The following is a 21,009-nucleotide window of genomic DNA, read 5'->3' as shown; positions in this document are numbered from 1 at the left end:
ATTCATGAAGTGTTCTTCTTCTTCTGCATTACACTACTGTGTCCACGCGGGGGCACTGCCGGTCCGTAGCAATGTTGTAACGACAATTTGAAACTTTTTTTTTTTTTTTCTTGAGTTAAAAAGCTTGAATCTCCCATTTTCAGGTCTTTAAAGTGAAGAACACAATAACTATCTAATAACACATAGTAGGCTATACATAATACACAGGGACTATAAGCAGCAGCTGCAACAATAAAGAGGTTGGTGTAATGGATCATTTAATCATTTAACAAAATACAAAAAAAATGTCATTTAAAAAAGCAAGAGAAGGGTTGCTTTTGGCATTATTTATATATAGATACAATTAATTGATTACACTTTGCTCATGAACATTAGGCTAATTGTTATATGACATTCGACAAGTAGCCTACTGCTAATTTTGCCAAAAAGAATGTCACTAATCAGCTGGCAAATAAAAAAATGCTAATATAAGGAAATCCTACTATACATTGTTCATTAATGAATAGGAATGAACATTTATTAAGTGCTGCTTTATTTTATTGGTAACACTTTACAATAAGGTTCATTATTTAACATTAGTTTACCTTAGTTTAACATGAACTAAGAATGAACAATACTTCTACAGCATTTATTAATCTTAGTTAATATTAATTTCAACATTTACTAATAAATTATTAAAATCAAATGTATTTGTTAACATTAGTTCATGCACTGTGAACTAACATGAACAAACAATGAACAGCTGTATTTTTATTAACTAACATTAACAAGTATTAATAAATACTGTAACAAATGTTTTATTCATTGTTAGTTCATGTTAGTTAATACATTAATATTAACTAATGAACCGTATTGCAAAGTGTTACCATTTTATTATATGGAATACATAAGCATTAGGCTAAGTTGGCTATTCATTTTAATTTCACATTTCTGAAGAGAAAAAAAAACATCTGAAATATTGTAATACGTTTCATATAATTAAGAAAAATCGATAAACATCAACCTGGCATTTCTTGGGCTATTGAAAAGGATTTGGGTTGTCTTTATCCAAAACCTGATGAGGGTTTTAGTCTTAAGACTCTGTCCAACTTTCTTCTGGTCTCTCTCAAGGCCTGTTCAGTTGTTTCCAGTTTTCTGTCTCTTTCTGTGTAATCCCTAATCAACATTTGGTAAAGCTCCTGCACATTGTTCGCCTTCATCTCTGAAAATGGAAATAATATCATGTCATGTTAATAGTATTGTATTAAAGTCCCCCTGTGGTGAAAATCAAGCTTTTAATGTTGTTTATATGTCTATGTGGTGTTTTTAATATGTTTTAAGACAAATCATGTGTAAATTCATAAGTCAACACCAATGCTGAGTTTTTTCTTCTTAAACCTGCAGTGAACCAAAGACAGTTGACCAAAACACAGTTTGAAATCTTTGGTGTTTCTGACGTCACAAACTAGAGTTTTAAAGGTGCTCTAAGCGATGTTGGGTGACGTCACTTCTTGTTGACGTTCGGAGTATTGTCAAACAAAACTCCCTCCTCCTCATCCCTACCTTCCCTGCTTTTCCAATGTAAATTCGGGACTTTGCGCGTTCCTTCTCCTTTTCCCCTCTTGCTATTTGTTCATCGGAACGTCGTCTCGTTGGTCGTGTGTCGGCCATATCAAAATTCAAGAGAATATAATTCTAACGTTAGTCGTTGTCGTTGTCTGGGACATCTCTCCTCTGGCTAACCTCCCTCTTCATGCTTCTCTCTCCTCCACTCCCCACACCCCCCTTCATGTGCACGCGCACCCAAATCGTTCTTGTCGGCTGGAACACTGTTTGTTATGTTTCGTGGTGCAGGCTGGGCCAGTTTGTTTTTGTTGCCGTTTGTGGAGCCTGGGCTGTCAACAGAGACCGCGTTTTTTTACAGTGTGTTCAGGGGACAGGCATCTAGTGGATAGTGAGGAGATGTTTGTTGTATGTGACAAAAAATGTTTCAGCCTAAAAAACGTGTGACATCGCTTAGAGCACCTTTAAGGGATACAATTATAGACTACATGAGAGACTATAATAGTGTCCATGTATTAGATAGAGTAGTCTGTTTGTTGAGTCTGACCTCTTACTATACTCTCACCTGACATTAGAGCAGATTCATCCATTTTGTTCGTCTCCTCTTCGGTCCATATTTTGTGTATCTGCAAAATGTCTGACATTAGTTATACAAACCCGGACCACCAACACTTACATCACTCTCCAAAGAGGGCCTATCAACGACTAACTTCACGTCCTGCGCCCTTTTGAAAATATCAAGTCTCCTTCCACTCGACCCCACTGAGAGTGAGCTGACCAGCTGCATCACTGTCTGGTATGGGAACTGCAGTGCTGCTGAACGCAAGACCCTACAGCAAAAAGTGAATACAGCTGCAATAATCATGTTTCCCTCTCCCCTCCATCTTGGATATTTTCTTTGCATGACACTCCAGCAAAGCCAGCAGCATCGTGAAGGACCCACCCATCCTTCCCACAGACTCTTCCAGCTCCTGCCATCCAGAAGGCCGTATCGCAGCACCTGAGCCCGCTCTGCCAGACTGCTCAACAGCTTCTCCCCCAGGCTATGTGTGCCCTCCACTCCTGTACCAGAAACATTTCAACACACCCCCATTCTCACACTATTGTACACTTAACCTCTTGCTCCTGTTCTTCTCTAAGGACTGTTTTGTTGCAAGTACTTTTTATGGTTCTTATGTGCAATACTGTGTGTATGTTCCTCTCTCTCTCTCAGTATGTGCACTGGACTCTTTAACATCCCCACTCCCATGTTCACCTGGGAAACAAACATTTATGTGTACATAAAGGTGTCTGTTACATCCTTGTGCCCTTAATGTCACCTTGCACTGTTTTCATTTTTGCAGTTTTTTATTTCTGTACCATGTTGTTACATGTGTAAACCATAGTCTATGTAAAGTACTTAAAATATGTATAGTTAGATACTTCTGTAGATTAGGTATATGTACATTTATATCTAGCCTATATGTAGCACAGTGGTGCTGTGAGGCACAACATTTTGTTCCTTTCTATGTCTCCACATACAGCAGAATGACAATAACATCCTGAGACCCAGAAAAAAAAGTTCTTTGAATTAATTATTTTATTCATGTAATCACATGGTTTAGAACATAAGAAGCAAATGGTAAAATTGTAAAAAAATAAAAAAAAATAAATAATAATATTTTATTCATATGTTATGCTACAGTATGTCATTTGTAGTGGACACCAGGACTCAGTTGAAATAAATGAAATTACATGTATAGGAAAAAACAATGGGATTTTTTAAATATTTTTTTTTATTCACCAATCAGTTTTTGGGTTTCAGGATTTTTTTAACCAAAATGATGCTCAACTATGTTATGAAAGATATAATGGAATGTATTGATACACCATTTTACTTTATGCAATATGTGGGTAAAATGGCAATAAATTCATATTCCCATTCAATACAATGTATCTATACACTGTATCTAATTTGCATATTGTGTTCTTGGGGCAACATGTAATGAAAAAAGAAGTGTAATAATGGGAGTAATAACTGGCAACATTTTCATAATAATATCTAATATTTCACAGGAATATTGTTGTATAATTTCTTTCCCTATTCACTTCTGCCTCCCAAAATACTTGATAAACATGATTTAAGTCCTGATGTCCTCTACAGTGGACATGTATGAAATCAATGCCTTGTTCTGTAACAGAAAGTCATATTTTTATTTGAAACCTCATAATGTTTTCCTGAGATGTTGGTTTATGAAATACAAATTGAAAAGTAGTCCGATTTAAATGATAATTACAATATATGATCATATTTCCTAATGTCAAATTAATGTCAGTCATTTTTAAAGACCAAGGAAAAGTTGTTTTCATGGTGAAACCTCCAAACATTTGGTATCTGAAAAGCCCTGAATGTGCTTTTTACAGGACTTTACCAGACTTAAAACTGTGACATGTATGGTGTCAGAGAAATTCACTAAAATATAATGTTCACTACAAAGGACAAAAGTCTATTCATGGGTCACAGGAGGATAAAGTTGACTTGACTGGACATTATAGTATTAACAAAAATAATAAACTGAATAAATTTATTTGTAATAAAATTCAATTCAACTGTTTTTGGAATATGCCAGTGAGAAACTTTCTTAAACTCACAAGTATTATACTAGCCAATTTTGTGCTGAATATAGTGTAATAAGAAAATGAGCCCAAAAAACACCCCAGATCCTATAGGGTTAAACTCAAATGACATGGGGTAATATGCAGTCGTTTCAAATCAATGAACCTGTTTTCTTACCTCAAACAGCATTAGCTGAATACTTCGATCTTGAGAAGTTGGTGACTGGCTCACAGGTTGGACTTCAGGTTTCATCCTCACTAAGAACACGATAACTCAAGTGTGAATAGGTTTGTAAGATATTTGTGTTATTTGATACCGAACTAATACATTTCCTTACAAACTAATTAATTTATGATTGGGCTTCCATAAGTGGCATTAATACAGCTTACGTTGATGCTGGTTACATTTTACTTTATTCTGACAAAAGATGGTTAATTAGAGCACTGGGTTGATGTAGTATGGACTTGCAAAATACTCACCTCCTACTGTAATCTCCTTTGCTCTGTCTCTGCTGACGACCTGACAATGATAATCTCCAACATCTGACACACTGAAGTCACTTAGATGTAAGGACACATTTCCTATCTCCAGTTCGTGAGTGATAAGACTCACTCTGTCTTTGTAAGCCCTCCTCTCAGTCATGTGTCTGTTCTTGTAGACACAAACACAGTCTGTCTCCTTAAACCATTTGATCTGCATGCCAGTAGCACAGATTTCAGGAGACAAGTAACAAGGAACAATGAATTCAGACCCCAGAGAAACTGTTGATTCTTGAGTTGTTTGTGGAATGACAAGTTGAAAATTATCTGTGAGGAAAAGAGTGAAAAAGATGGACACAAACAAACCATAAATATTCTTCGAATGAGTAAAAATTATGATGTGTTAATGACTTCAAGAAAACTTACCATTGCTTGAGACACCCATGCTGTAATTCTAATTTGGATGAGATTTAAAAAAGATAATATACAAATATACATTTATTAAAGATTTTAATCCAACATAACATTCAAACATTAATATTACAGTAATTCTTTACGAGAGTCACAAGATGAGGCTAGTTTAAAATGCAGTATGAGAACAAAGTGGGATTAATTCTGATGCATAATTAATTAATTTATGCTTCATTTATTGATCAATGAATGGTATGGTGTAGACTGTAAAACAATAGTGTGAATATATTTATGGACAGTTTTAATCTGCACACATACCCCATGTTGTTTCTTATCTGATCGACTGTGATGTGAAGTGTGCCTTGATAATTCTATAATGAATAAAAAAAATAATTAAAAAAAACAGGCTCTTCACAACTAAGATAGATAGATAGATAGATAGACAGACAGACAGATAAGAGACAGACAGACAGACAGATAGATAGACAGATAGATAGACAAATAGATAGATAGATAGATAGATAGATAGATAGATAGATAGATAGATAGATAGATAGATAGATAGATAGATAGATAGATAGATAGATAGATAGGATATTTTAAGACAACTTACTGTTGGATGGTTCTCTTGTCGTTTTATCCTAAATGAGATGCAGTTACAATGTATTTACAATTAAAAGGATAGTTCACCCAAAAATTTAAATTAGTCCATGATTTAGCCTACTCACCCTGAAGCCATCCTAGGTGTATATGACATTCTTCTTTCAGACGAATACAATCAGAGTAATATTAAAAAATGTCCTGGCTCTTCCAAGCTTTATAATGCGAGTCAATGAATATTTCCATCAAACCCTATCCATCCATCATAAAAGTGCTCCACATGGCTCTGGGGGGTTAATAAAGGCCCTTTGAAGCGAAGTGATGCGTTCGTGTAAGAAAAATATCCATATTTGAACCTTTATCGACTTTCCTTTAAGGGTTACTCTTTTGGCATAAGTCGACTTGTGTACGGCCGTCTGCCGGAAGCTAGTTATTTTAGTCGATCAAGTTTTATATATGGATATTTTTCTTACACGAATGCATAGCTTAACTTCAGAAGGTCTTTATTAACCACCCAGAGCCGTTTCAAGCACTTTTATCATGGATGGATAAGGTTTGATAGACTTCCAAAAAAATATACACATTGCCTCCCATTATAGAGCTTGGAAGAGCCAGGACATTTTTTTATATAACTCCGATTGTATTCGTCTGAAAGAAGAATGTCATATACACCTAGGATGGCTTCAGGGTGAGTAAATCATGGGCTAATTTTCAGATATAGTGCTGAAATGTGTGTGTGTGTGTGTGTGTGTGTGTGTGTGTGTGTGTGTGTGTGTGTGTGTTTTTAATGAAGTTGAGTGCTCGTTGCCGCTGCTATTTTTTGTGGCTCACCTCGCGAACAGTCTTCACACGGACGTCGTGGTGTTATTTTTTATTTTTTTAAAGGGGTGATGAACTGAGAAATTTTCCTTGAGCTTTTGACATATAAGAGATCATCATACTATAATAATATCCTGTTAGTTTCAGAACTGAAAACTACATTGTTAGTCCAATAAAAGCTTTTATAGACATCAGGCTCAGCAAACGACTCGTTTTTCAAAGTGGGGAACTATGACGTCCAGGGGCGTAGTTTGTGGGGGGGTTAGGGGGGAGATAACCCCCCCAATATTTAAATCTATGCATTACAACCCCCCCAATATTTATACCATGATCACATGAAAAATATGCAGAATAAATTTTCAACCCCCCCAATGTTCAAACCAAATCTACGCCCTTGATGACGTCAAAGAGGATAAAACACCGCCTCCACAAAAGAAGATCAACTCCTACTTCAACACGGCCTGTTTAGCCCCGCCCACCGATTCGCCCAAACATGCTAAATAACATGCGACATGATGATTGCTAAACCGGATCGAGCTACTTCCAAGCAATAAACATGCTGTTTACTAAATATTGTGCAGTGCCTGGTTGTGGAAGAAGACAGTCTGCATAAGCTTCCTTCGGATTCCAGCATGGTTAAACTTTATTAAATCAGACAATCACAATTTCCCGACACGGATCTGCCAGCAACATGCAAGTAACCATGTGTATTCTAATGCCTGATCTGCGATCAGTGATTTCTGTGTAATTATTCAAGTTCAGATATCTTTCTCTTAAAATCGTTCAATACTGTTTATGCATCAGTGACTAAACGATCAACTTCACATAATTTCTCGTAGTATTATGAAAATAATCTTTTTTAAACTGTTATTAAATTATATACAGAAAGCGATCAAAGAACGATCCCTTTCCAATCGCCCAAGCTGTCAATCAAACAGCACAGCGCGAGCCGCGAGAGCTTATCTGGACACTTACCAAACTCGTGATGAAATAATGACACTGTTACACTACACAACGAAGCTCTTACTGTGTATTCACATCGTGTTTGCATTGTGATTTGGTGTAAGCATTTGTGAGAGTGCAAAAATTGCATTGCAATGATAAGATATTTATTCACGCGATCAACAGACTGTCTGTCATCTGCTCAGTCAGTGCTCATCATGCTGCAACCTTTCATGTGATGGAATAGATTTAAATATAATGCTTTAAACATACTTTTCACGATTTGTTCATCTCGATAGCTGTAATAGTAAAAACGTAGTAAAAGTTTTCGAGAGAGTTCATGTAATACTAGCTATTTCATATGCAAGCATGTCAGCCAATCACAGCAGTGGGCGTTTGCACTGCAGTCTCACAGCAGACACGCCCCTTAAAACAGAGCGTTCAAATCTGAGGCTGAAATCAGGCTTGGAAAAATGGCTTTTATTTATAAATTATGACAATTTTTGATGTAAAAATCATACTAACATTATAAGGGCACCCCAGACAACATTATAAAATAATAAAACAATCCAGTTCATGACCCCTTTAATTGTTATTGTAGGCCTACATATCTGATTTAGCATTGTAGGCTATTAGCTATTAGCAATCACCCCCCCCCCTCCCCTCCCTTTTTAAAACAAAGTTACTGACCTCATGTAGCAATAACTGAGCATTTCCATCTTGAATTGGTGACCGACTCGCAGGTTGGATTAATGGATTAACAGCAGGATTAATCCTTACTAAAAAAAAATTAAAATAAAAACATTACTTGAGTGTGAATATGTTTATGGAAATTGTGTTCTTAGATATCTGGAAAAAAAATAGACATCTAACTGGCACAAACACAACACTACATGATTGCATTTCCCATTCAGTTTCCTATAGCATGCTGGAAATCATTATGCTGTAGCTATCAGCTAGATTTTCATAATGTATTTAAAAGGGTCTATACTGTACATTCATATTTAATCATCTAAAATGTTGTGTTTTCATATCAGTGTCAGTGTTTTTTATACATTCCCTCTGATGAATGGTTTATTCTTGTTTAAGTAGATCAGATAAGACTGAAACATGACCATATGCAGTACAGTACATTTTGTTCACACTAGTCTAACAGTTTACTGATCACATATTGTATGTAGATCTCTAGATTTCTGTTTAAGTTCAGATTCTGACAGGACATTGAGGACTGCTCACCTCTTACTGTTATCTCCTCGCTTCTGTCATTACTGATGACCTGACAATGGTAATTTCCAGTATCTGACATCATGAAGTTTTTCAGACGTAATGACACATTTCCTTTTCTTAGCTTGTGCGTCATGAACAGACTCACTCTGCCCTTGAAGAAAACCCCTTCTGTTAGCCGCCTGTCCTTATACAGGCAAACACTGGCTGTATCCTTAGACCACCTAATCTCCATATCAAGAGCACTGATTCCAGGAGACAAGTGACAGGGAATAATGAAATCAGACCCCAAAGAAACCTCTGGATCGTGTGCTGTACTGGGAGCAACAAGCTGAAAGTTTTCTGTGAAGAAAAGAGAGAAAGATGGACTCACTTTTGCTTACACACTCAAAATGTAATGTTCTGTGGTGGAATAAGAATGATTCCTAAACTTACTGTTGCACAAGACTTCCATCTTAGAATCCCAATCGAGATGAAAACAAATACAGAGCAACGTTTAATATTAAATGGAATAAATATTAAAAGTGGGGAATCTTTAAATTATTTATGCTTAATTTAATAACCACATAATGCATGGATGTGTACACATACCCCATGTTGGCTCCTGTTTGATTCATAGTGATATGAAGCTTGGGTTGATTGTACTATAAAACAGGAAAAAACTGAGTGCTCTTCTCAAATAAGATTCACACATCACACAGATTATGAGAGATACATGTAAAAGGAGAAAATAAATTCAAAACTCCCTATCTTCAAATGCATATATAGAGCAATGTAATGTATGGAGTAATAGAGAGTAGCTTTTAATGTGATTTCACATATTTAATATCTACTGTATATAGAATCATTTGGTATCATTCAAAGTTAACTTGAAACATCAAATCACAAAACTCGTTTGACAATTATTAATAAACAATGCACATTCAAATGCTAATAAAAGTATATCATTTTAAGGCAGCTTACTTTTGCTTTTGGTTCCCATCCTGTTATCCTAATTGAGATTAGAACAATGTAGTTTAATGTATTATCTCATGTTGAATGAAAAAAACAATAATAGGTTATTAAAATAATGAGCACATACCCTAGACTGCTTGTTGTCTGGATGGCTTAGATAAGATGTGATGTCCTTTGATGAAAAATCTATAATAAAGAGAGAAATACAAATAATAAACAAATAATACCTCTTAAAAGGCAAGATCAACAAATTCTGTTTTCATTGTTCCAGTGAGGTATCAAACTGTTACATTAGTGCTTTTCAACATATAGTAATAAAAATGCAATGCAAATACTAATTATTGCAAAGAGTCAATGATTTCCAGAACTTACCATTGTCTGTTTCTCCCTTGCAATCCTACATGAAATCAAAATAAATAACTATTTTTACAAGTATTTTTTTTTTAGTTCTTATAAATAAGTTATATTTTTTTCTTCGGCCTGTTTGGCTAAACATAACATCCTCACAAATTTCTTTACAATAAGTGCAAGTATATTGTATCTAGTGATACTGTAGATGCTATGCATCTAAACAGAAGTAACATGCTATTTGTACTAAGGTGAAACATTATCTATTTTCACTCTATTTAGTGAAAATAGTATTTGCAAACAAGGTTGTTTGCACAGGGTTCGCACCTTATGTTGATCCTTCCCTGAAGCTCTGCGATATGCAGAGTGGATTGATAATTTAATGCAGATTGATAATCCAGAGTGGACTGATAAATGAAAGATATTTAAAACCACAGTGTGTGTTAGTTCATATATTAATGTGCACACAAACCTCAAGCTGATTGTCTGAATCACCGTGATATGCAAATTGGTTTGATAACTCTACAAAAAGTTCAAAACAGCAGTGAAATGGTTTGTTGTAAATAACTTTGCTCTTTAAACAAGGAAAAAAAAAATCTGGTGTTAATAAGTAAAATATTTCTCAATAGTAATTCAGTTCTAAAACAACTTACCGTAGCTTGCGTCTCCCATACTGTAATCCTAATTGAGATGGGGAAAAAATGGATGTTATGCCATAACATCACCACACACTTTATAGTGTGTGATCACTTTAACACTTTATAGTGATCCTAAAGTGGTCAAAGATAAACTAAAGTCAACTGTTGTGAAAGACCATTTTATAGAAAAAGCTGGGAAATGTAATACTGTAAATTGTGTTACGTTATTTTTGTTTGGCAAAGTAATCTAAAATTCAAGAATAGAGAACAATATACAAACAATATACCGCAAGTTGATGCAAGCTGACTGACATTAAGAGTGTCGATCTAGCAATGAATTTTATGAATTATGTAAAATAAAGATATTTAAAACCAGTGTGTGTTAGTTCATATATAAATGTGCACACAAACCTCAAGTTGATTATCTGAATCACCATGATACTCTACACAAAAAAGAAAACGAAAATTAATACCATCTTGTCAAATAAGAGCTATGAGAAATAGAAGTCTATTATATACTCACCAAAGCTGTATTTATTTGATTAAAAATAGAGTAAAAACAATAACATTGTGAAATATTATTACAATTTAAAATAAATGTTTTCTATTTAATCTATTTTGAAATGTAATTTATTCCTGCGATAACAAAGCTGAATATTCAGAAGCCATTACTCAAGTCTCAGCCATCATTGGTAATCTTTCATTGTATCTTTACAATACAGGTGCACTAATATGCATTAATTCATGTTTAACTAATGCACAGATAATCATGTGTTAATGTATGACTCATGAAGAACTAAACCATTAATTAATGATTACTGCATCTGCAACTAATAAAGATTCTATATGATTAATATATTAAGTAATATATGAATTGGTATTAATTAAATGTGTCATAATGTATTAATTTCTTAATAACATATTTTATTAACTAAAAGTGTAAATTAATTACCACAATTGGTCAAAGCAATGTACTTCAACTTCCAGTTGTCTTCTTTAATTAATCATTAACTAATGATTTGCAAATGTATCATTATGTTATGACTTTACTAGTTGAGGCACATGACTATTAACTAATTGTTAAGTAATATGCCATTTATGGGATTTGACAGTTTGCACATGCAGTGAATGTAATGTCAAAGAATGTGTTTGAAGGATGGGTAAGTTGGGCTGCACATAAATATCAGCACACCAGAATCTGAACTCCTGACCGCTGTTACACAGTGTTTAAACTAGACAAGACTAGCTGTCTACACTGGACATGACAGACCATTGCAAGTCCATTTGTCCTTCGTAACAGAACTAGCACAAGAGCTCGGAGTACGTCAGAAATAGAATGTGGCATCAGTTTACTGTTTGGGTTTTGTCGTGTAGCGTCGCACCACATCCAGTGTAGTATCACTGAATTTAATGGACGTTCTATTGTCTTTGTCCAGTCTAGACACAGTGTTATGAAATAGCAGTGCTCGGCCGCATGTTCTCAGTGTTCCACGACCTCAATTTTTTAAGTTGATTCTTAGCAAAAAACACTTTGTTCTTTCAAAAGGATATGTGCTCATTAATGTGTAATTACTTCCACCAACTAATCAAGTATTCTCATAAGCGTAGAATCTGCCATTTAGAATACATAGGAGCGAGTCGCTCGAATGGCGGAAGCCATGTTGCGCCTCCATCTTGAAAATACATTCGCCAAAGAGGGACATACCTGGAAATTCAAGCTTCGCCTTTCTCGTTTTGACACTCAGTGGCACCGTGACGAATGTGAGGGGGAGATTACTCGCGACTGCCGGCAGATTTGAAATAATACGGCCACCGTAGGAGTTAAAACGCCTTCGGAATGGGAGGGGCTAGAAAGTAATGTTCAGTTGGTAGCCATAAACAATTTCACCGCTAGATGGGAGAATCCTACACAGTGTAGCTTTAACCTGACATATTACTGTGCCATGAACAACAAGGTACTGGATGCGGTAGTTCATCGGACTCAGTGAAATCTTGGTTGTAGATGGTTGGAAATTGAAATCCATGGCTTAGTGTGGATGTCAACACCAAAATGGCATATGCTATGCATACCAGTCGAACCACGAACGCGGTGCTACGTGAGCTGAACTGTGTGACTTGGAATCTCATATGGTCCGTTGTTTCGTGGTTCGACTGGTCGAGACTGTTTTCCAAAGATTGCACCTGCCTGTATACGCGAAGTGTACTGTCTTTATAAAGTATCTTCTTATTAAACTGTCTGTACACTTACAAAGTTCTCAATGCTTCGGTTTGCATGTAGGGACCCTCATTATGCTGCCGTGTTAGTGTGGGGCTATTTTGAGCCTTGTTGGTGGTATTAACTAGCGATTTCTTTTTACTTACTCTATGCCCTATACTAGCGTTATAAGCTAATCAGTGATTCGAGCTAAAACTGGGTACATTCGATTAGCATGAAAACACATCCCAGAGAACGGTCGACTCGGTGCCCATGTGTTATTAACCTCTAGGTTCATTTTGCGCCGGAATTGTCCTTTAATAACAATTGATATATTACTTAATCTATTAATCATTTAGAATTTGTATTAGTTACTGATGCAGTAATCATTAATTAATGGTTTAGTTCTTCATTAGTCATACATTAACACATGATTATCTGTGCATTAGTTAAGCATGAATTAATTAGTGCACCCGTATTGTAAAGTGTTACCAAATCATTTTAATATGCTCAAGAAACATTTGGTGCTCAAGGAACATTTCTTATTATTTTCAATGTTGAAAACAGTTGTACTGCTTAATATTTTTGTGGAAGTAGTTTTTTAAGATTCTTTGATATAAATTTCAAATGAACAGAAATCTTAAAATTGAAACAGAAATCTTTTGCAACATTATAAATGTCTTTACTGTCACTCTTAATCAATTGAATGCGTCCTTGCCGAATAAAAGTACAAATTTTACTGACCCCAAACTTATGAACAGTAGTTTATATTTATTTGTTTTGCTATTTTGCTTAGATTTTCCTGTCTTGTGTTCGAGGACTATATTTTCTATATATATTGTTCCCAGTGTTCACTTCCTGTGTATAGTTCCTGTTTTACTTTGTTACTATAGTTACGTTTATTAGTCTCCATAGTGATTGATTACGGTCACCTGTTCCTTGTTATTCTGTGAATTTATACCCCAGAATTCCCCACCAGCCTGTCACGTTCAACGTTACGTCGAAGGCAGATAGGCAGAATGCTGATAATCAACCGCTCGTCTGATTTAGTTAGCTCGTCAATGTCCATTGACTTATTTTGTTACCGCTAATAGTGATTGGGCTTGGTGATTCCCCCACAACGTCAGTCTTTCGACATAGCATCTCCATACCCTACTTCAGGGAAGGATGCGTGTGTTATTTTCAGTTCTGTTGTGCCTGCCTTGCAGTGATGGCAGAAATATTCTTTTCGAAACTTTGAATCAATTGTAGGGGAGCGCGGGGCACAACGTAACACGGGGCTAGTTGTAACACGCTTGTTTTAAATACTTCCGCACATGCTTGGATGACGAAACTTTGTGTATTTACTAGTTGCCATATCAACACTATATAGAGAAAAAATTGCGCCAATTTTTTTTTATTTATTTTTTTGGAAGATATCCATAGACATTTATTAAACCATAGCAAAAGTAAATTTCTTACTTAAGTTAATTTTTCATCTCTATTTTTTGTGTTTATTTAAAATAAGACAAATCTGATATTATTTTAATCTCCAAGATGTTATTTAACAGTTGAGATAGTTATTTAATGCTTCGCTAACTAGCAGAAGACACTAGCAGGGTTTAAATCCCAGTTGTGCAGGCGGGGCATGTTGTAACACTGCGTTACAATGTGCCCCTATTAGAAATATGCTATTATATTCTATAGTTTTATTAATTTTATTGAGAAAACGTGAGAAAAAGGTGAATAAAGACTGAGAGTCAATGTTCAGAAATTACTAATTATTTATTTGTTTTGAACTATGTTGTATAGCTGTGTTTTCATGTGTTCGTAGTCAAAACTCAAAAATGAGTTTATATTTAATTATTAAAAATTGCCATTATTTTATATGAAAAAGTTTTTTAATTGTATTTTATTTAGAAAATATTTTAGTTTGTTTTGTATATTTTTTTTTTATTAGATCAGATAACATTTTAAGCTGTCATATGTTATGTTACAATGTGCCCCTCACATGTTACAATGTAACACATAATTGTACTAGACGTGTGGGGAATTAATGTGGGAAAAAATAAATACTCTGAACCATAAGTAGATTTACACAAACTGAGAAAGTCAAAAAGAATTACTTTGTGCCCCGCTCTCCCCTATCTATCAAATGCAGTTAACAATTCATCTAATACTACAGCTTGATTTGTTGGTTTTATGAAGAGCTTGGTTAAACAGACCAAGAGACTTTTAACTACAACTCTTCCTTTTTTATATACATATGTCATTAAATGTTTAATGTTTACAAATTTATAAAATTGATCCGAGATCAGGTAAAACCCGTTCAGACACTGGTTAATGGGTTAACAGAGATCATCGCATTGAAATTTCAAAACATTTTGAAACGGTTATGATGTATGTAATTAAGAATCATTTACTAAAACCAATGTGACTTTGACAGTTTGATACATGCTCCGAACTGAAAAGGTTTCGAAGCTTCACAAAACGTTTTCAAAAGTGCCCATCACTTCTGCTTTGTGTAATGGGTGTTTAATAAGTAGCGCACGAAGAAATCAGGAAACAGTCTTTAATAATAAATCCAATTGAGGAAAACACAACCATATGAAACCATAGATGAGACAAGACAAGAAACAGAGGAAAACACAAACTTAAATATACAGGGACTAACAAGTTAATTATTAGAACAACGGGTGATAGGAATATAACAATTAGACACACTGGGAAACGGGGTCAAATGAACAGGCAAACATGACAGAACTAAAAACACAACATAGATGTTGTTCTACTCTTTGTCTTTCTGAAACACCATGCATTAAAGATGGCAAAGATTCTGAGGTTTTAAGAACTTACCGTTGCTTGATTCTCTTTTGTAATCCTAATTGAGAAAAAGGTTATATAATTTCAGCTTATCTGGACAAACATAATATCATTATACAACAAGGTTTTATTCATGGTGATTCCTTACAATGAGTCACAACACAAGTGGTTAAAGCTTACTAAATTCCTTGCCACACTGACATTTATGTATTTGACAGACAATGTATATGTTACTAGACTTATTTTAAAAAGAAAAGGCTATTTTCACAACAATGGTTGATATTTAAACTGACAGGAAATATTCTGCTGCCAGGCCATTAGATGGCGATGAAACATATAGACTGAACACCCATTACGCATGTGCGTGACGTCATTGTTTTCACAGATTCACGTTTTTGTTGTTTACACGGATACCGTTTTCAAAATCTTGCACTTTGAAACTCGTTTTCAAAACTTTGCGTTCTCAGGCACCCAAAACGCTGTTGTCGTGTAAACGAACGGTCAAAACGCATAAAAGGTTTTGCGGTTTTAGTTGAAAACGGTGTTGTGTAAACAGCCCCTAAATTTGAATTAACTTTGTTAGTATCCTGTTGTGGCTACTTGCAAATGTACTGTCTCCACCTGAGTCTTGTTTACCAATTAGTGTGCTTCGACACAAGTCTATGTCTCCTTTGGCAAATATTGCAGTTGTAGTTTGTTTGAGCCTTATTTCCTTTTTCCAGTGATTCTAGTTCTATGTGCTATTTATCTAGCTTTTTGTTCTTAAGTAATTAATCAAAATTTCTTATAAAATGCAATGTACATGCAATCCAATTTTATGACTATTGAAGAATTTAACACAATGAATGGGCCAGGCAGATTTGCCCCCTTGAATATATGAACTGGAAAATGTTAATTATTCTTGTTTTTGGTATCACTGTTTATCGCCTCTATGTTGTTGGCCAGAGGAGAACTGGCCCACCGACTGAGCCTGGTTTCAGTCACCTGATTGAGTTTTGGTTCCTTGCCACTGTTGCCTTTGGCTTTTGGCTTGCTTAGTTGGGGACACTTAATATTCAACAATATTACTGATCTGCCTGCATTGACACCATTATATGAGAACTGAACTGAGCTGGATGATGACATATCTGTTTTCTCCAGGGCAACTATATAGATAAATAACTAAATTAATAACTTTTTACAACAGAAATGAACCATCACTGAACTTACTTAAGCTGGACTATGACACTATTTTCTTCTAGATCTGCTGTTCAGCCGAAACCAACTTTGTTGCATTATTTTCCTGTTATCACTGTAAAGCTGCTTTGAAACAATCTGTATTGTAAAAAGTGCTAGGCCGATATAAATAAAGGTGACCTGACTTGACTATTGTATATGTTATTTACAATAAGAACGGTGCTGTCTTACCACTGTAAAGACGTCCTTCAAATTGGCAGAGACTGCATATGTCAACAAACAAAAGTGTTAATTGGACAGGCATTGCTGTTCATTGAAACGTATTAATTACTAGGCATGTTTGTGATTGCACACTACTAGTATACCTGATCTTGAGTGGATTTATGAAGTGCTTACCTTCTTCTGCCACATTTACTTTTATCTGATGGGTTTTATTTCCACTGGTGACCTGGCACATGTAAACTCCCAGATCAGACTCTCTAAAATCTTTCACTCTTAAGGACACATTCCCTTTTATCAGGTCATGAATGAACAGACTGGCTCTGTCCTCATAGTCAGCACCCTGTGTCATCTTTCTGGTCTTATAGGTGCAAACACATGCTGTCCCACCATACCAAGTAATCTCCATGTCAACAGCACTGATTGCAGGAGACAAGTGACATGAGACAATGAGAGTAGATCCCAAACAAATCTTAACTCTTTCACCTCTTTCAGGGATAACAAGTTGAAAGTCATCTGTGTGAGAAGAGACATGGAGAGAGATTCAAATATCACATGTACTGTGATTTTGTTCAAACAGGTCATTCCTACAATTCAGTGTGTTTTAGTACTTTTAAGGTATAACATCTTGGTTACATAAGGTTACCCTTGTCCCCTGAAGGAGGGAACGGAGACGTACGTCGGACGGACTAATAGGAATCTCGCTAGAAAGGCCAATCTACTTCGAGTGAAACTAAATGAGCTAATGCACATTAGCGTGGAATAATTTGCATCAGCTGCTCAGACACACAGCATGGGTATATAATAAGCAGCAGGTGTTATTGCACTTCAGTTTTTTGCTGAGGAGCCAAGCCTGATAAGCTGGCCGCCCCGGCGGGCAACAGCAGATGTGGCGACGGGACGGACGTCTCTGTTCCCCCTCCTTCAGGGAACGAGGGTTACCACATGTAACCAAGACGTTCCCTATCAGTCGTTCACTCTCAGCGTACGTCGGACCAACTAATATAAATCCCTATCAAAGCGCCACAGCTGCGGCACCCCAACCAGCGCCCTGTGTAAGCCTCTACCCCTTCTTGCCTCGAAGGACGATAGGAGAGGTCTTACACAGTGTATCTGTCACTGTTGTTCCGTGATAACCCATACAGTGAGATTATTGGATAACCCTGTGGTCTGTGTGGGTCCTAACGCCCCAGTTTAGTGACGAGGACACTATACTGTCAAAGAGCACAGTCCTTCGGATGAAATGTTAAACCGAGGTCCTGACTCTCTGTGGTCATTAAAAATCCCAGGATGTCCTTCGAAAAAGAGTAGGGGTGTAACCCCGGCATCCTGGCCAAATTTGCCCATTGGCCTCTGTCCATCATGGCCTCCTAATCATCCCCATATATACTGATTGGCTTCATCACTCTGTCTCCTCTCCACCAATAAGCTGGTGTGTGGTGGGTGTTCTGGCACAATATGGCTGCCGTCGCATCATCCAAGTGGATGCTGCACATTGCTGGTGGTTGAGGAGATTCCCCCCTTCCATATGTGAAGCACTTTGAGGACCCAGAAAAGCGCTATATAAATGTAATGAATTATTATAACACTGGGAAAGCGTGCCCTCTCTATGGGAAGGGGAACGCTGTGGAAGCCACATACTTTGAAGAAGTTATGTGGAAAAAATACATATGGACTAGCCCGAAGGTTGTACTGCATATGAACATTGGGTGACTCAGCCCAAGGGAAAGACACGGGCTTCGATTAGGAGCAGCCGTGGAAGGATACACATATGGGATCCCCGTAGGGTCACACATATGGAACCCAGCCTAAACCCGGTTCTCAAGGATTCAACGGATAAAGGCCTGGCACCGGACACTCCACCATGTCCGGGCCGAGGGGGTTGAAGGACTCACAGGTTTTTCACTCTGGAGAATAACGAGCATAGTATGGTGCAGCAAGCTAACAGAGCCTGGCCTCTCAGTGCTTCTACCCATTTAGGATCAGAACACAGGAGGAGACCGGCTCTACACGTAGGCTATAAAATCTAGCGAACGTGTTAGGTGTAGCCCAGCCTGCAGCTCTACAGATATCTGTTAGCGAGGTGCCACGTGCCAGCACCAAGGAGGATGCAACGCCAAGGCGATGGCATCCACTATCCAGTGGGCCATCCTCTGCTTGGAGACAGCCTTTCCCTTCTGCTGGCCTCCGTAACAGACAAAGAGCTGGTTTGAGGTCCTGAGACTTTGAGCTCTGTCCACGTACAGATGCAGGGTGGGAACGGGACAGAGCAAAGCCAGGGCTGGGTCTGCCTCCTCCAGGGGCAGCGCTTGCAGGTTCACTACCTGGTCTCTGGAGGGAGTGGTAGGAACCTTGGGCACATAGCCAGGCTGGGATGGTATGGAGAGGGGTCGAGGAGGGTTTAACAGTCTCGCCCCCCAAAGGAACCTGACGACCAGGTCGTGCTTTCCTACTGATTTGCCATATATGTGTTTGTGATGTGCTGAAATAGCGGCTGCATGTACTTTGAGGGTGGAGGGAGACAGCCTTCGCTCCAACCCTTGCTGCAAGAAGGAAAGCACGGACCCTATCGAACATCTTCGTGGGTCCTCTCGGCGAGAACACCACTCGATGAACAGGTTCCATGGCGCCATTTAGACTGAGGCTGCTGCGGCATGGGAGCAAGGGCAGACGCAGAAGGCCGCCCCCGGCGACGAGCAGTACAGCTTTTGTACAGCCGAGAACTGCTGGGCGAAGTTCTCGACCGCGTCGCTGACGAGGACGGTCTGGGACATGGGAGTTGAGAAACCGGAACTTGTCGGTCTCCCTCATGTCGGCCAGACACAGACAGAGATGGTATTCCTGGACCACCACACAACCCACTGACCGCACAGTGACCTTCATCGTATCCCGCAATCCCAGGTAATGACCGCATCCAGAAACACACAGATAGAATGTCATCTTTGTAAAGACGCGTTCTATCTGTGTAAGCTCTTTTAGTGACTGCTCTCACTGGTGTTGAAACACGCAGGGGAACAGTCACGTGAACACAGACAGGAATGTGCACCTCTCTCTCTCACCTCTCAATGCGCTGTCTCTCTCTCGCTGGTCTTACTAGCTGTCAAAACGGCTTTTGAGCGCTCTCACCTGCGCACCTTACCAGCTGTAAAAACATCAGAGAAGGGAAGAGAGAAAAAGAGAGAGAAAAGGCTGGTCGTGCTGCTGTGTTGTCATGCCCGCACCAGAGTGGAGAGGTCCAAAAAAGAAACTTGCTCGTAGATTTCACAATCTCTTTGTAGTTTGAATAGAGCATTGAAGTGCTTGGTTCCGAAGCAAAAGACTGAAGTGCAGTCACACCTTCTGCTCATTATATACCCGCGCTGCGTGGCTGAGCAGCTGATGCAAATGATTGCACACCAATATGCATTGGCTCGTTTAGTTTCACTCTAGATTGGCCTGTCTAGCGAGATTCCTATTAGTCGGTCCGGCGTAAGTCGAGAGTGACTGACTGATAGGGAACTACTTTTGTTTGTTTTTAGACTGTTAGTTTCTCCATCAAAGGTAGTGCCCGTATCAAATGTATAACAATGTTAGCGCTCAAGTAACACATATTTAAAATAAAGTCAAATTCATGTAGTCAGACCCGTAAGAAACTCGCAACGCATAAAGAGCTATTATACTCACTGAATTCTTTTTCCACTCTACTAATTCCTAACTTTACAGTCTTACACAATAAAGGCTAAATCATATCATATAAATATAATATTAATGTGTGTGTTTGAACTGTAGGAATGACCTAAATTAATGCATTGCAATAACAACATAAAACGTTTTTAAAACAATCACAATCCATGACTGTAAAGCCCCAGTCCCCAGCACCCCATGTGTTGATTAATAGTTAAACCAGTTAACAAGAGTAGTTTAGAATAATTTGAAGAGAACTTACTGCCACCTCTAGCTGCCATGTTTCCTTTCTAAAACAGGAAGAAAACACATCCAGTAAGAGAGAAAACAACAACACAAGTCTGTTTTACTTTCATTCTTGGATGATTAAGATCGGAATTTCACCTACTGTACCTTTCCCTT

At 37.5% G+C, this 21,009-nt stretch overlaps 2 protein-coding genes across 3 annotated transcripts in view; both read right to left on the bottom strand.

The window, feature by feature from the left end:
- Positions 1–1,135, bottom strand: part of sh2d1aa (SH2 domain containing 1A duplicate a) — a 9,040-nt gene extending 7,905 nt beyond the window's left edge. The window contains exon 1 of the mRNA XM_084114751.1: positions 1,004–1,135. The gene's annotated coding sequence lies outside the window, so the exon portion shown is untranslated. The remainder of the gene's footprint in view (positions 1–1,003) is intronic.
- LOC311083308 (uncharacterized protein) lies at positions 65–21,009 on the bottom strand. Of its 2 annotated transcripts, none has more exons than XM_084114749.1 (21): positions 20,870–21,009; positions 17,122–17,460; positions 16,957–16,988; positions 15,583–15,607; positions 10,965–10,996; positions 10,569–10,596; positions 10,388–10,437; positions 9,940–9,964; positions 9,695–9,753; positions 9,577–9,604; positions 9,205–9,257; positions 9,049–9,067; positions 8,626–8,955; positions 8,080–8,168; positions 5,642–5,669; positions 5,347–5,399; positions 5,044–5,071; positions 4,618–4,944; positions 4,316–4,395; positions 2,108–2,168; positions 65–1,201 (listed from the first exon to the last, which is right to left on the bottom strand). In XM_084114749.1, the coding sequence occupies exons 1-21, from the start codon at positions 20,886–20,888 to the stop codon at positions 1,044–1,046; spliced, it is 1,863 nt and encodes a 620-aa protein (XP_083970875.1). In that variant the 5' UTR covers positions 20,889–21,009; the 3' UTR covers positions 65–1,043. The 2 variants fall into 2 exon arrangements, with proteins under 2 accessions (XP_083970875.1, XP_083970874.1); XM_084114748.1 differs by lacking the exon at positions 10,388–10,437 and adding an exon at positions 10,243–10,322.

This window comes from Abramis brama, assembly GCF_963993115.1.
Source record: "Abramis brama genome assembly, chromosome: 5".
NCBI classification, from domain to species: domain Eukaryota; kingdom Metazoa; phylum Chordata; class Actinopteri; order Cypriniformes; family Leuciscidae; genus Abramis; species Abramis brama.
This window is presented reverse-complemented; position numbering and strand designations above follow the sequence as displayed.